This window comes from Apodemus sylvaticus, chromosome 3 (assembly GCF_947179515.1).
Source record: "Apodemus sylvaticus chromosome 3, mApoSyl1.1, whole genome shotgun sequence".
Taxonomy (NCBI): Eukaryota; Metazoa; Chordata; class Mammalia; order Rodentia; family Muridae; genus Apodemus; species Apodemus sylvaticus.
Genome location: NC_067474.1, coordinates 70,525,445 through 70,541,846, shown reverse-complemented (window position 1 = coordinate 70,541,846; position 16,402 = coordinate 70,525,445). Strand labels below are relative to the sequence as shown.

At 42.4% G+C, this 16,402-nt stretch overlaps 1 protein-coding gene across 2 annotated transcripts in view; it reads left to right on the top strand.

Moving 5' to 3' along the window:
• Window positions 1–8,791: 8,791 nt before the first annotated feature.
• Ctnnal1 (catenin alpha like 1) overlaps window positions 8,792–16,402 on the top strand; it is a 54,580-nt gene continuing 46,969 nt past the window's right edge. Inside the window, exons 1-2 of one of the 2 annotated variants that reach the window (XM_052176518.1) lie at window positions 8,792–9,030; window positions 12,581–12,670. In XM_052176518.1, the coding sequence (XP_052032478.1) occupies window positions 8,893–9,030; window positions 12,581–12,670 (228 nt within the window). In that variant the 5' untranslated portion in view covers window positions 8,792–8,892. The remainder of the gene's footprint in view (window positions 9,031–12,580; window positions 12,671–16,402) is intronic. The other variant, XM_052176519.1, reaches the window with a different exon arrangement.

Genomic DNA, 16,402 nt, shown 5'->3' with positions numbered 1-16,402 from the left:
GACCTGGGAAGAAGAGGATATATATGGCTGGCTTGTTTTTGTTTTTGTTTGGTGTGTGTGTGTGTATGTGTGTGTACTTTTCAAAGCAGTTGCCCCATTGGAACCGAATATGTATCAGTGGTATGGTGTACAAACTTTAGTTTTTGAAATTCTGCAAAATGAAACACATCATCCATCTGCCAGATTCCGTCTTTTGGCACTCCCAGGACCACTCTCAGCAGGCAATGAAGTTTGGTTATACAGAGAATAAGTAGGGCACTTTCTTATCTCCTTGGCTTATGGCCAAGTCATAGAAAAAAAATTAAACCTTTATTGTTAACATGGTGGTTTTTCATGATATTTTAAGACTTCTAATACATTTCCCCGTTGATAATTGTTCAATGTCCTCATTTCCTTGTGTCAATAGACTGCTAAACCTATATGAGACTGAATATGAGTAATATACAATGGATAGTGTCTATTTCTGATTGCCAGTTGCAGTTGCACAAATAAGATTAATTCTGAACCATCCGGAACAAATTCAGCAGTTTCTATATACAAGACAACTCTTTCTGCATATTGAGAACCAGTAATTATTAAGAGATTCATTAAACTCTCACACTACCACAAGGATTGCATACAGCTCTGATTTTTGAACTGAACTGTGTGGGCTTTGGATCACTTTGCTTATTTTGTCTGACTTAAAGCCTTCCATTCTCAACGTTCTTGATCGGGATAGACTGTAGGTGCTTCAGGAAGTAGCCTTCCCTTTACAATACATGGGAGGACCCAATTAGTTCTTTTTATAAACTGAAGATGCTTGCTTTTGAGATATTTGTTAATTTCTTGCAAATAGTTGCTACAACCTCAATTTCTCCCAAATAGTTGCTCAAGCTCTTGCAAATCTTCATTGATTACACATAGTGACATAATCTCAGCATTAGTAAAAGGCACCACAATTTCGGCTGTGTCTGTTACTGATAGTCGATATAGTCTTACTCTACCTTTTATAATTAAATCAGAAACCTTTTCTATGTATGTAAGTTTTTAACTTTTTACTTTGTGTGCTAAGAAAATCCATCTATAATATTATCTTCCTGTTGTATAATGAGCCACGTAGGAGATTGAGTTGGGCCACTGCTCTACCCATAGAGGCTTGTTAGTTAACTATTTAAGGGTAGGGTTGTTATTTCTGCAGTGGCCACTCTTATACATTTAGAAACTCATTCTGAGTTCCACGATTTTGGGGAAATGGTAGTCACATCAGCTCTCGTAACCACCAAACGTTCTATTTCAACACTATTTACTTGAAGTTTTAATTTTGGTCTCAGACCATTAACTACTCACTGTTTGCCAAAACACACATGTTCTTTTTGTAGCATTGAATTTTTAGGAATAGGGCAAGAGGTTTATCTGTGGTCAAATCTAGAGCACCAATATAAGATCAGAAATACTTGGTTGCCGGGGTGTTGTTTTTGTTGCTGCCTCCTACTTGTTAATCTCTTGGATGGCCAGAGAAAAAGCTGTGAGGCCTTATGCTAGCAGACCCCCACCCCCACCTTTTTTCATTTCCTGATGACAAGAGATTACCTTGTGTGTCCCTTTTGGACCTGCCCTTATTTATCCAATGACAGCCCTTGCATAACACCTGCAAACTCTGGGAAGCCTAGGTATTCTTTTGGAGACCCTGTTGCTGCCAGAAACAGCGGGAAGTACTATATTTCCCACAGTTAACACACCAGGCATTTTGTTATTGTGCTCAGAAACTGTCATATTTCTCACAGTTACTGCACTGGACATTTTGAAATCTGAGCCTTTTAACCACTTGGTCACATGTTCTTTGTAAATGGCTGAATTCACCACAATTAAAGCACTGGGCATTTTTATATCTGAGACCTCTAGCTATAGCTTATATTATTATAAGCTATAATACTAGCACGTTGCTTGTGAGAGCCAGTATCAGTTGTGTCCCTTATCCACTCATCCATTGGCGTACCCAGGGCTCTAAAGGTCTAGTAACTCTTTCACACTGTGTATTAGCATTCTCAAATAACATCTCTAACAACCTGTGTGGCCTCAGGGTCTAATATGACTTTGTTTACAGCTGAAACCAATCTTAGCAAGAAATCTGTAAAGGCTTCCCTGGAGCTTATATAATCTTAGTGACTGTGAATCTTTCCCTGGGCTCCTCAGCTTTGTCCCCAAACTCTTAAAGCTTCCAAGGCACATTGTTCTATGATGACATCATTCTGTGATGACATCATCACACTGAATGTATATCTTGTAGATCAGAATGCCACCCTTCACCAAGCACTTGATCTTTATTTAGTCCCCATTCTCTCTTTGATTTTTCAATATTCCAAGCTTCCTCCCTCTACCATGTTAACCATTGTAACTGCTGACCAGCCTCCAGCATAGCACCAGGCCCTTCCAGTCTTTGGGAATAATTTTATTTTGATAGCTTGGCTTCTTAATCTTTCTTTTACATAAGGAGAATGCAAATCCCAGACTTTAAAATGCCTCAGATCTAGCATTTCTATAGGATGCCGTGTTATTTTATGATTGTGACCAACACCATTAGCAGGGAAAATCTGATGGTAATTTTGTAATCCAAGGCCGCCTCTTCTAACCACACAGTTGGTTTAAGATTAACCCTTTCTCTCCTAAACAGGCTATTTGTTTCAGCTTTGCCTGCATGCCTCCTCACCCCCTCCCTGGCTGTGGGGACTTGAACCTGAAAGTGGGCAGTATGGCTTGATTGGCCTTCTCTCCTTTATTCATCCTGTTGGAAGCTCCTGCCCTCAGTCACTGCTTCTGAGTGCTTTTGTTCTCCCCTTTCAGGCATTTTCAAGAGCTTCCAGCACAGCCAGTTCTGTAACCCTTTCAAAAACAAGTAGAGAGACCCTGGTTTTCCCATTGCATCCATTTTTGTTTGTTTCTCCAATTCCTCTATATCTACTTGCAGCTTTTACAATTGCTAAACCATTCTTCCATTTTTTTTTTTTATTTTTTTATTTTATTGTGTGTGTGTGTGTGTGTGTTGAGACAATGTAGGAACAACAACAAGAAGAAATAGAAAATTCCCTCTGGCAACAAAGCAGGAGATGGCCTATGGCAACAGCCACAATAAACTTCTTGGTTGGGGGGCGGTTGGGGGGAGGGTTGTTCTTTCTTGTCCTTTTGTTTTGTTTTGTTTCCGAGACAGGGTTGAGTGTTGGCGGAGTGGAGATATTTAAGGTTGCTGTATAATAAAAAAAAGTATACTTACCTAAATCTAAGTTACCTTGCTACTGTAGCTGACCTGTCTTCTGTGATCCTTTGAGGCCAGAAACTGCAGTTTCTTCTTCCTCAATCTGCAAAGGATTAAGTAGCTTTTGTATTATCTCAGCAGGAACTTCAGGGCTCTAACTTTCAGCCTGCTAATCAGAAGTCACAGGAAGAAAAAGGGACACTTAGAAAATGATTATAGCATTTATTACTACATTGTAAAAAGTTTGCTATGAAAGCTATCTAAGGGGAAAAGCAGAAAGATCCTAAGCAGGGAAAGGGAAAATTTTTTCTCTTAAGTGGGGTAAGGCAAGAAAATTCTTGTCTCTCTCCTCATCTCTTTGTCCTCTGTACTTCTACATCTTTCAGAATACATTATCACATGTTGCAAAGTTCATCACAAGTTCACATAAAAAATCAAATCATGAATTGAAATAGAAGTTTACAACAGAGAATGTTTACATGCATATCCATTAGGAATAATTATCTGGCTAAACATCCATCACCTGTTTCAGCTCCAGAGGCTCACTGCAGATTTAAAATCATATCTAAGTTATTAGTGAAGTTTTGTATAGATAAACACTGTCAATATTTTATCTTCTGTCCTAGCACCTATAATAAGTCCTACGTCAGCTGGGCGTGGTGGTGCACGCCTGTAATCCCAGCACTTGTGAGGCAGAGGCAGGTGGATTTCTGAGTTCAAGGCCAGCCTGGTCTACAGAGTGAGTTCTAGGACAGCCAGGACTACATAGAGAAACCCTGTCTCGAAAAACCAAAAAAAAAAAAGTCCTAGGTCCATTTTTATGACCTTTGGTTAGTTATTTTAATGTGCTCTGAGTAGGAAAAAGTTTACCATCTAAGAGCAATTAATTGGTGACACTTGGGAGACTGGCAGAGTTCTCATTGCAGTTTTGACTATCAGAAAAGGACCTAATAGCAGTCCTGCTATAAAAAAGCTTAATAATCACAAATAAAATTTTAGGAATTCTTATAGGATCATCATTAAGACTTAAGAAGTCACCTATTTGTCTATATAGCATCACCACAGACAGTACACCTTCATAGATCTACAGAGATCTGCTCCAAAGGGGTGTGCTATTACTTAGTGATTATTATATATGTTTAATAATAACAGGAAAGGCATATTAATAGCAGGGATCTTTCCTAAAATGAATCCCTTAAAGCTTTGCTTAATAAGGATATGCCTGCACAGATTATATAATAATCCAAAGCAGGCCTTTTCAGGATGATCACCTGCTCATTAGCTTGGTCCATTATGGCTCCTGACATTGGTTGATGTCCTGAAACAGAGTATCCATTCCTTCATATCCTCCTGACTCATGGCATTAGGATCTAAGTTTCCTATTCTGCCTAACGCCTTGTCTGGGCGCCACTTGTAGGCAGACTTTTTGTCTACTTTATGCGTGTGTGTGTGTGTGTGTGTGTGTGTGTGTGTGTAAACAGGGGCTCATAGTTCAGGAGAATGCACCCATGAAGAGTTTTGACCCTTCTTCCCTGAGAACCAGCTGCTTCCCTTTGGGCTCTGAGATGAGCCTGGGTTGGACAGTGGTGACCAAGATGTGTTTTGTAGAGGCCCTGTGTCCAAACTCTTTGGCTTTGGGGATGGCAGCTCTTTCTACCAGTGTATAGACAGCAGAGCACTTGCAGGAAAGGTCTTCTGGCTAACCTTGGCCTTGATGTGAACTCACCATGATGTGAACTCTTAGGCCTTCTGCATTTCTCCATTTCCTACTTTGCTAGGTGACTGAGAAGTGTGGCAAGAAGTGTTGGGAACCTCAGGCCAGAAGGGTTTAGACTAGAATATATTTGTTTAGGTGGCGTCCTGAGGTTTTAACCTGGTTTATGGTGAAATACTTACCATGCTCTAGTCCTAACCTTCCAGAATCTTCTGAGGGTCTCCCATAGCCTCCGAGAGCATCACAGTGGGCCTTTGCCCTTTTTATAGTGAAAATTGCTTATGGCAATATACTCCCAATTGTTTGTTCCTGCAAAGAGTAACTAGTTTTTATTTTCTATTTATTTATCAGTTTCTAGTCTTTGCTTATTATGCTATCAAATGTGTTAACTCACTAAGGTCTGGGAAAAACTAAGATCTGAACCCACTAAACAGCCTTCTCGATAGCTTAAAAACACTTGGAGAATTGTAGGTAAAGAGTCTTCCTACCAGAGTCACAAAAGCTTGGTGCTTGAATGGGCTGTTGTAATCAGATTATATGTTTATTTTAGAAAAGGAAATAAATATAGGTAAAGTAGCTTATGCAACAGCCAGTTAACAGCAGAATTCAGAGTGAAATACAGATCCTCTCTCTCCCTCACCCTGCCTTCTGCTCCTCCTCTGTCTTCTTCATAGCTCAGCCACTTTTGTCATAAATAAATAAAAAAGAGAAAATAGAAAAGTGGAAAGTTCCTTATAGCAGTTGTTTGCAGAGTTAATAGAATTGTAAGAGAAAAACTGCCAGGGAAGGGGAGACTCCATGGTCAATTAAAATTGAGGAATGCTAAGTTATTTCCTTTCTCTGGGGTGTCTATGAATTTGTATTCTGCCATGACACATTTTAATCTTAGGAGGGGACAGACTGTTACACTTGATATTGTTCTCCTATCCTTTCCCCCATTTCTCTGAGCATCTCAACCAGTTTTTGGTCAAGTTTACGGGTCTTTTAGAAGATGATTTCCAGTGAAGATACTGGCAGTGAATTTGTTACCGTGGTGAGATGTCATTGGTAACAAGTCCCAGCAGTGCAATGAGATAACCAGAAAGATGGCACATTAGCTGCCCAGAGTTGTCCTTGCAAGAAGGAGTTTCTTTCCCACATGTGGCACACAAAGTCAGTATTTGTGTTTGATTTTGCAAGTTACCCAATAATTAGTTAATGCAAATGTATTGGTGATGTTGATACTGCATCTTAGCAGTTGCTTTTGTATGGCACTTTATAGTCTTCAGGCACAGGCTGGAGAGATGGCTCAATGGTTAAGAGCGCTGACTGCTCTTCTGAAGGTTGTGAGTTCGAATCCCAGCAACCACATGATGGCTCACAACCATCCATAATGAGATCTGATGCCCTCTTCTGGGGTATCTGAATACAGCTAAAGTGTACTTACATATAGTAAATGAATAAATCTTAAAAAAACAAAAACAACAACAACAAAAAACTTCAGACACCTTTGGGGACAACCCTGTGAACCAGACAGTATTATAGTGATTGTACAAAGTCTTAGAAGCCTTGAAAAGTTTGTTGGTAATTCCTTCTCTTTCCCCCTCTCTTGCCCTCCTCTCTCCAAGGTTTACATCTTAAAAGGATAGAGCCAGAATTTGGTTACAGAGTCTCTGACTCCAAGTCCAAAGTTCTTTATACTGGTCTTTCCTTCTAGCTTTATGTATACAATGAAAGGTATGAAAACAGATCTTCACACTGTTTATTGTGAAAACCAATTCTTTTGTATTGGAGTGACCCAGAAATGTAACTCTTTCTATATTTTGTTCCTGTAGTGCCACTTGTTCGGGGACTTGGATTGTGCTCCAGATATTGTTTGAGTGTGAAAGTAAAATTGAACATACCATTGTAATTATTTTTCTCTGAAAATATATTGCCTCTGCATTCTCAGGTGAAGGAGGTGGTTTGAAGGGAAATAGTGTTCCAATGAAACAATAAATATTCTTTATCACACAAAGGCCGTTGCTTAGCTTTAACTTGCTTTTACAACTTACTGATGTAACACCTTTGTAAAATGTAAAATATTTATATTTTGAAATAAAGTTACAAATGTTGGATGAACAAGGTGATAAACCTCGACTCCTCTTCTTGAGGAATGTGAACTTTATCCATACCTTCCCTGCATACCTTTGGCACCAATATCAATACTGGTGCCAGTATTTTTATGAAATTGAGTCATTTTACATTAGGGAAGCTCTCTGAGGAGTAAGTGTTTACACCACACAGAGGCCAGAGCGCCCATAGCCGAGACAGAAGTCCCCAGTGGGTTGGCCGGAGCACAGCCCTGGAGATAGTGTGAGGGAGGCTTAAGGTAAGTGTTGGGAGCGGAGTCTGGAGAAATGGCTCTGCAGTTCAGGGTGCATACTGCTCTTCCAAAGGACCCGTATCCAGTTCCTAACGCCTATGTTGGATGGCTGGTAACCCCCTTAATTCAACTCCAGGGCATCTGATGCCTCTGTCCTTAGGGCACTGCATTCACAGGCACATGCCCACATGTAGACACAACTTACAAGAAAAAAAGAATTGGAGGACGAGTTGAATTCTGGAGCTCTTCTTTTGTGAGAAAAGCGTAAGCTTTGCTATCTCCATTACCAGAGATACCCATGCTGCGTTGACAGGGGAAACAGTCCTGCAGCTTCCCTTCCAATACTGCAAGTTGAGCCCATCCGCCTAACGCGATGGATGGAGAAAGCCAGTCTCGGATTCCATTTTGCCCCGCATGTGCTCATTAGCAGCTATGGTCCTTCAAAAATGCTTCCTTGTGCTGCTTAGTCAGTTGCTGGATCCTTCCTAACGTCAGTCTAGAATCCTTTCTAAGATGCAGGCTTCTGAATGCCTGCCTTGACTTTGTTCCTGGAAACGGGAGGAAAAGGAGCTTTGGCACCCTTCTCCCCATAGGGATTCTGTGTGAGCTCATGGTTGGGCTGAGAATGGGTTCTTAGCCTTAAGTGACTTCAGTCAGACACATCTTTTCATTCAAGGAGCAGTTAACACACTGCGAGTTCTTAGCTAACATTAAAAATAATTATTAAAAGTTTTTTAAAAGAATATTTAACAGAGCCCAAACTTTTGTTTTTCTCATGAAGATGAATTCTAAAGATAACTGCAAGATACACCGCTGCCTTCTTGCTGAGTATCAAGATAGTTATGTGAATGTATTATCAAATGTTTCAACTCTGTAAGAGATCTATAATCAACTCTGTAAGAAATATATAAACAGAAGTGGAGGTGAAATGGGACTGACTTTCCTCGGAAGCCATTGAAAGAAAGATGGTTACAAGTGTAATTTTTAGGGCAGAGGTTCAACACCATCACAACACCATCAAAACATGTCGACATATTTATGGGAATTCAGAATTGATTTTTGAGGCAAATGGTGGGAGGCTTTGTTGGGGACGGTTATATTTTGGTAAGAGGCCACATGAACTTGTGGAAGCTCTCAGGTGGCTTGATTCTCCCGCTCTAGATAAAATTGTGCAGTGGAACACACCCTTGAGGAAAGAGGCACTGGGGTGGCAAGGGGGCGGGCCCGCGGGGTGGGACAATGGCCGTGGATGGGTGGGGCCGTCCAGGTATTAGGGCGGAGCTGGTGGGGGGCGTGCCACCCTAGAGGCGGAACTGATGAGCCTGGACTGCTGAGCGCCAGACTGTGGGTCAGTGGGCGGGGTGTAGAGGGAGTTAGGCTAGGGAGCCGGGCAGAACTAGCTAGAGTGGGGTGGCCTCGAAGGCCAGGGCTGTGGTGCAGGCCTGGGGCGGGGCAATCGGGCCTTGGGCCGTATGGAGGCGGGGCCAAAATAGTGGCACAAGGGTAGGGGTGGGGCCTCGGTGCGGCGAGGCGGCGGGCAACCGGGAGGTTGGTTGGCGGGCGGGCAGAGGTGCGGATAGCGCGCTGTACTATCTTTGGAGGGCCATGGCCGCTTCTCCAATCCCTGGCGGTGGCGGTGCGGGAGCTGTCCACTCCTCCAACGCCTCTGGCTTCGCCTTCGACTCCGGACTGGAGATCAGAACGCGCTCAGTGGAACAGACTCTTCTGCCCTTGGTTTCTCAGGTACCGCGGCCCCTGGTCCCCGTGTGCGCTTCCCACGATGGCGGCGGGCGCTCTTTCCTCGGTCGGGCATGGCGGGGCGGGAGGCGGCGCTGTCCCGCATTCCGCGAGCACGGCGGCGGCACGGCGGGACTCGCGTGGGGGCCCAGAGCCGGGCGGCTACTCCTGGGCTCGCGGTGTGGCGCTGAAGCCCAGCAGGTGCCTTGTTCGGCCTAGGCAGCCGGACCCGCCTGGCCCTGTGGCTCTGAGTGAGGCCCAGCCACAGGTCAGTAGGACCCCTTTGGGGTCCCCTGGCTCCCAGAGCCGAGCTGGCGGCCGCTGCTCCATCGGCCGCCGCTGTCGCTGTCCGCTTCTCAGGCCAGACCCAGGCACTGGGTGCAGACTAAGGCATTCCAGTTTGCCTCCTACTCCAGTGTGCTCTCCAAGGCCTTTGTCCTGTTCCCTTGGTCATGTGTGGGCTCGCCCAACTCCCACCCACTCCGGCCACCTGTCCTGTCTCTCCCTGTCATTTGCCTGCCCACAACCTGTCGGCTAGAACTCTGCAGAGTAACTGGAATGAGTGCTTGTGGCTTAATCCTGATAGATGCACACCTTTTGCCAGGTCTCAGTTGGGATTAGTGCATTATTGTATTTGTGGGTTAAAAAAGAAGTCTAGAATCAGCTAAATGATGTGTTTAATTAAAAAAAAAAGTTTTGTTTCTCTGAGCTGAGGTATACATAGCCCGAGGGCTAGAATTCCTCTTCTGCAGCTATGGTACTGTGCCAAACACCAAGTGAGGAATTTTGTCTTTGGCTGTGCGTTGGCGATGTGTGACTCATACTAGGCTTGTAACACCTTCGTGACTCATGCCAGGATTACCAAGATTTTAGAGGTAGAAAGAATCTTAAATTATCTTACCAGACTCCAAAAAGATGATTTCTGATTTCTTACAACAGCCTCAACTCCTGGCCACCAATGCCTTACATAAATACGTTTAATGAAAGGGAGGTTGTCAGTATTTCATAGACTTTTAAATACTGCCTGTTCCAGCCCGGTCCCAAGAATATTTGAAAACTGTAGTTATATATGCTTCCTAAATTCTTCTAATGCTAATTAAGTAAATATGCCCACTTTGCTTCCTGCATCCCGTAATTAACGGAGCAATGGTGACTATACATTGTCACTCTGCGGCTTTCCCTCTTCCTGGGTAATGGATGCATGCAGGTATGGAAAGAGCGCAGCCATTTCCTTCCTAGTGCTTTTGCCTCCTTCTACCTTGGAGACCTCCCGGAAGTCCCCATCACCAGAACAACCACGCCCCATAAGTGTCGAGGAAAGGAGAGAGATTGGGAGTGACGGGGCTTGAGACTGATTGTGCTTTACCCATCTATTTAGTACTAGAAGTAGGGAGTGTTCTAAGCACTCATTTAATTTTTGCCCACCCCCGAGGTAAGGTGTGTGGATGTTCTCAGAAGGCAGATGAAGAAAGGTACTGTAAGTTAGATCAGTTAACCTGTTGTTAGGAATTACACCTCTTAAATGCCCAAGTGAGGTTTGAATCCAGGTAGCTTGGCTCCAGTAGTCTGCTTTTTAGCCACTCCCATGTCCCTTCTAGAGATTAGAGGAGGTGATGAGGTCAGAGCAGAATAGTTACAAAGAAAACGTTTCAGTGTAGAAAAAATAGGCAGAGAGCTGCAATCTGGAAAAACAGTAACTTTGTATAGTAGCATTGCTAAAACATTACCAGCACTATGGAGCTGTATTTTGTATTCTAGAGCAAGAGAGCAGAGGAGAAAAAGTGTAATTTGCTGCTAAAAATTAACTAGAGGGGAAAGATCTCCCCTCTCCATTTGGTCTGAAGCCTTATTCTGCATCACAGTTGAGGTTCTGTGCCCCACAGGTGGATCTGTGCCACACATAGTTCCACAACTGATAAGCTTAGTGGCAGACCGTCCTCACCAAGAAAAAGTTAAGTTCCCCACAGTATCAAGAGTGGTCAGGGTGCTTGACTGACAAAGCCCTGGAAATACATGAAGATAATTTAGACTGATTTCAAAGTTTCTCTGACTTTAAGATATTAAAACAGGAGCTGGGGACATAACTCAGCTGGAGTGCTGGCCTTTTATACAGTGATTCCCAGGATTGAATAAGCTATGGTGGTTCATGGAAACTCTGCTCTCAGGAAGTGGAGTTTGGGGCCAGCCTGTCTTGTCTCTCTCTCCCTCTCTCCCTCTCCCCCCCCCCTCTGACTTTCTGACTCTGACTCACTCTCTCTCTCTCACTCTCTCTCTGACTCCCTCCCTTTCTCTCTCCCTCTCTGTTATTCTTATCAACTAATTTCCACAATTTCCATATCTCCCTAAGGATATTTTAAGTACTTTAAGCAAGAATTTATTGTAGATGCTGCTCTTTCAAGGGCATGTATTTTAGTTGGTAGGTAGAGTGCGTATAGAATAGCAAGCACAGATAAAGTATCAAATGAGCTTTTCAATAATAAATGCTTCTAGAGCTCGGATGTTGAATCAGGGAGGACCCTGTGAAGGAAACAAGGTTTGGGGTAAATAAGATTAGCATCACACAAGGCGTGGTAGATAGCTATTATTTTGCATTAATTCACGGCTAATTTTTCCCATTGAAAGTCTTGACTTTTAGGTCCTATTCTAGAAAAAGCAAGGTCTTGTCAGCATCAGAAAATCTGTAGCGTTTTCTGTCTTTATAGATTAGAAAGGAAATACTTTCACAGCAACGGATACAGAAAGAACCTTCATTTTCATTTAGCTTCTACTTATAACAAATTATTTTGTAAACTACTAGTAAGAAATGCTCTCCTTGCTGGGGGTGCAGGTCAGTGATAAGAGTGCTTGTCTAACGTGCAAGAGGTCCTGGGTTCAGTCCTTGGCATGGGGGTGGTGGAGGGGGGTGATGCTGAAGGACCAGGGAAATGGCTGACTGGAAAGGTGCTTGCTGTGCCAGCATGAGGACCTGAGTTTGGATCCCGAGCAGCTGTAGAAGCTGGCACGGAGGTAGAGTTCGATGGATTCTGAGAGCTGGTTCTTGAGAAATTCTCTTAAAAACAAAGTGGAGCCAGGCAGTGATGCTGCACGCCTTTCGTCCCAGCATTTGGGAGGCAGAGGCAGGTGCATCTCTTATGAGTTCAAAGCTAGCAAGAGCTACACAGAGAAACTCTGTTTCAAACAAACAAAAAGCCAAAAAGCCAAAAAAAAAAAAAAGAAAAGAAAGAAAGAACCAAACAAACAAAACAGAAAACAAAACCCAAACCAAACCAAAAAAACAAAATTGAGAACAGTTATGGAAGACATCTTATGTTGACCCCTGGCCTCTCCACTTACATACATAGGCACCAATACTTGTATAGATACATGTATATGCATAACACACACATACACACAAACATTCTAAAAATATTGCTGGAGCAACCTATGTTAGCTGATAAGGATACATAACACACACAAACACAGAAATGTTGTTGGAAAGCCTTTGTTAGCTGATAAGGATATCTACAGGAAACATTATAGCAGCAGTAAACTTTAAAGATACCTTTATTTTTAAAAGGCAGAGACAAGAACTGGTACCTGCTATCACAGACCTATTCAAACTATGCTGGAAATCCCAGACCTTCTACAAGACAAGAAGAAACAAAAGGTACAGAGATACTAAAAGAAAAATCAGGAGCCCTGTTGTATTAGAATCATCAATATAAAAATGGTACACTCATAGAATTTACATTCTATGAATAGTTGCATTTGTCTACATTAATAAACAAAAAGTTGTTAAAATACCAATTATGGTAAGACAGTAAAATAGGTTACTAGAAACATTTGCATGTGTATATAGCAAAGACTATGGAGAAAGCCGAAGTAGATCTTGGTGACTGAGAGAAAAGTACTACATTCATGCCTAAACCAATAGAAAACTCAAGACACAGTTTTTCCTATTGATATGTAAATTTAATGCAATTCCAATGAAGCTTTCAACAGAATTTGGAATAATATTTGGATAACATAATTCTAAAGATTTATATAAAAGACCAAAGAACCAAGAACAGACAGAAATAAAGCAAGATGAGTGCCCTTACTCTACCTGAGTCCAGATGTGGTGCCAGCCTTTGGAACTGGAGGCAGGCAGATCACGGACATGGAGGCCAGCCTGGCCCGTGTAGCAAGTTCCATGCCACAGAGGGAGGCTACAGATTGAGAAAAGAAAAAAGAAAAGAAAAACTGAAGTTAGAGGATGGGATAATGGCACAGGGTTGTAATCCCAGCAGACATGAGACTGGGGCAGGAGAATTATTATGTAATAGGCCACCCTCAGTGACATAATGGGACCCTGTCTAAGAAAAAGGTTGATACTATGAATATTCTAGCAAGTCAACCTCTGTCCATACTTGCCGAGAAACCCCTGCATATATTTGAGACATAGAATCTGAGTCTGAATAACAGTTTTACTTGTGAAGGTCCCAAATGAAAAACTACCAAAATCCTAGTCTTTATACACCCTCTGAAAAGTTCCCAGAATTCCAAATATCACACAGTCTCAGAAACTATCTGCAGCTGGCAAAACTATGTCCCTGATAGAGCATGAGACAAATCATAGTCAGCTGCTTTGGACAGTCCAAAGCAGCCCCATATCCTCATACCTGGTATTAATGTGAAAACATATTATAATATTTCTTTTTTAAAAAGATTTATGTATTATATTTATATGAGTACACTGTAGCTGTCTTCAGACACTCCAGAAGAGGGCATCGGATCCCATTACAGATAGTTGTGAGCCACCATGTGGTTGCTGGGAATCAAACTCAGGACCTCTGGAAGAGTAGTCAGTCAGTCAGTGCTCTTAACTGCTGAGTCATCTCTCTTGCCCAAACATATGACATATGTGGCCGGTACAGAGATTTCGAGCTTGGCATTATTAGCTCTAACCAACTGAACTAACCAGCCATATTATTTCTTGTGTTTGTTTGTCTGTTTGTTTTTAATGAGTACACTGTAGCTGTCTTCAGATACACCAGAAGAGGGCATCAGATTCCATTACAGATGTTTGTGAGTCACCATGGCTGGGAATTGAACTGCGGGCCTCTGGAAGAGCAGTCTATGCTCTTAACCTCTGAGCCATCTCTCCTGCCTACTGCTGTGGTTTTTTGTTTTGCTTTGTTTTGTTTTTGTAAATAAATCAAAAGTCCAGAATTCTCACTATACTGTCCCTCTTTTTGCCTGTTGTGGATCAAACCCAAAGTCATATGGAACTAGGCAATCACTATAGCACTGAGCTACATTCCCAACTCTTAGTGTTTTAAAATTGGGTATCTTCATAGCCTAGGCTGGACTCAAACTCACCACCCTCCTCCCTCCACCTCCCAGCTAGGAGCATAAGTGGGTACCTCCCTCTGCAGGGGGGGGCTGATGTTGCATATTTTTAAATCTAAACTTTTTAAAAAAGCTCCAGGCTGAGTACCAGGCCTGTTTTCTGTAGCACAACACCCACCTTTTAAAATACTCATTTCTTTTTCCTGTTACCAAGCCACTCCTATAGTTTTTATCCCTGGGGGAGAGGGGAGGAGGATGCCTCCACCCTGGTATGGAATGTCATCGGGCTTTTCCCGGGTGTGTTTTCATTCAGTCATCCTCTCAGGACCATTTCCTATCTCTTTGCCTTGGGGGCTTTTCTGACTCGTCTCAGTATGGTTTGGGGGAGAAGGTAGTAGATGAGTGTCTTTCTCTTCTTGCTGATTGGTGCAATGGATCTAACCTTGCCTTAGACAGCAAAGATAGAGGAATATTCAAATGGTGAAATGAGGCTGTAACAGAGGGAATGTGCCTGTCTCTGCCCCTTGAAAGAATGTGACCTTGGATCACCGGTGTGTTGTAGGTTCCTGTTCCCTCCTGCAAATTAGCTGACTTTACATTCTTAATTCTGAGAATGTACGGATGAATTAAATCCAGGCAGGAAAGTCTCTTTCTCAGACTGGCTTTTAGATTATCCTTTAGGTCCTAGAGAGTTGGACTCTGTATTTTATTTTTTCTTGGTTTCCTGTTTTATTTGCTTTCTTGCCTCTTTACAAAGTAGTTCAAGAATGCTGTTGCTGATGAAATATTAATGTTGTTTTTTTGTTTTCTTTTGTTTTTGGTTTTTTGATTTTGTGTTTTTAGGATTTGTTTTTTTTTTCTGAGACAGGGTTTCTCTGTATAGCCCTGGCTGTCCTGGAACTCACTCTGTAGACCAGGCTGGCCTTGAACTCAGAAATCCCCCTGCCTCTGCCTCCCAGAGTGCTGGGATTACAGGCATGTGCCACTACCGCCTGGCGTAAACAGTAATGTTAGTTCTAAAAATTCAGACTATCCTCCAAACATTAGGAAGCAGAAGTGTGTAACTAACACTATTCTAAGCACAATAATTAACTTATTTATTTCACACGATGGCCTGGGCATATGATTGCCTCCTTCCTGCAGACGGGAGCTGCTACAGAGAGGCTGAGGGCTTGCTGCATCTTTTGAGGACTACAGCCCAGGCAGGGTGGGGGTCCTGGCCTTAACTGCTGGGGTATACTGGCTTGTCCTTCATGACACCTCATGTCGGTGGTCTCACACAAGCCCTTGTTCCTTCCTTTCCCAGTCGAGTTTTTCACCTCCCCCCACCAAACACCTTCATTGCCCTCTGGCTCCTTCGGGCATTTCTAGGACATGCTGTAGACACGTCTGTCAGGGCCACTGCAAGTGGCCACTCTGACTATTCTTCCTACTTTTCAAGGATAATAGCTAACTTTTTTATTTGTCATATTAGAGCTTTAGAAGCTCTCTGTTTCCCCCTCCATCCTTAGTGTAATCCAAGGGGTAAGAGAGCTGTGGTGATTAAGGGAATCGGCAGCTCCTGGCCCTGTGACCCTGGCCATATTCTTAACTTCTACCAACTTTAGGCTTTTATCTGTATAATGAAGAGAGACGGGCTGGTGAGATGGCTCAGCGGTTAAGAACACTGACTGTTCTTCCTAAGGTCCTGAGTTCAAATCCCAGCAACCACATGGTGGCTCACAACCATCTGTAAAATGAAATCTGACGCCCTCTTCTGGTGTGTCTGAAGACAGCTACAGTGTACTTACATATAATAAATAAATAAATCTTTAAAAAAAAAAAAAAAAAAAAAAAGAAGAAGATAGACATAGGTAGATAGATACCCAATAGAAGTTAGGGATATAAACATTAAATGAATTTATATATGTAAAACATACTCATTAGTACTCTTATGCATAATAAATCTTAGTCTTATATTTTGTATAAGGAAATTAAAATGAAATCTCAATTTTATAAAAGAATGTTAAGTACATATAAAACAGGATTTTCCAATTAAACAAAAATGTTCATAGGAGTATAGGACCCT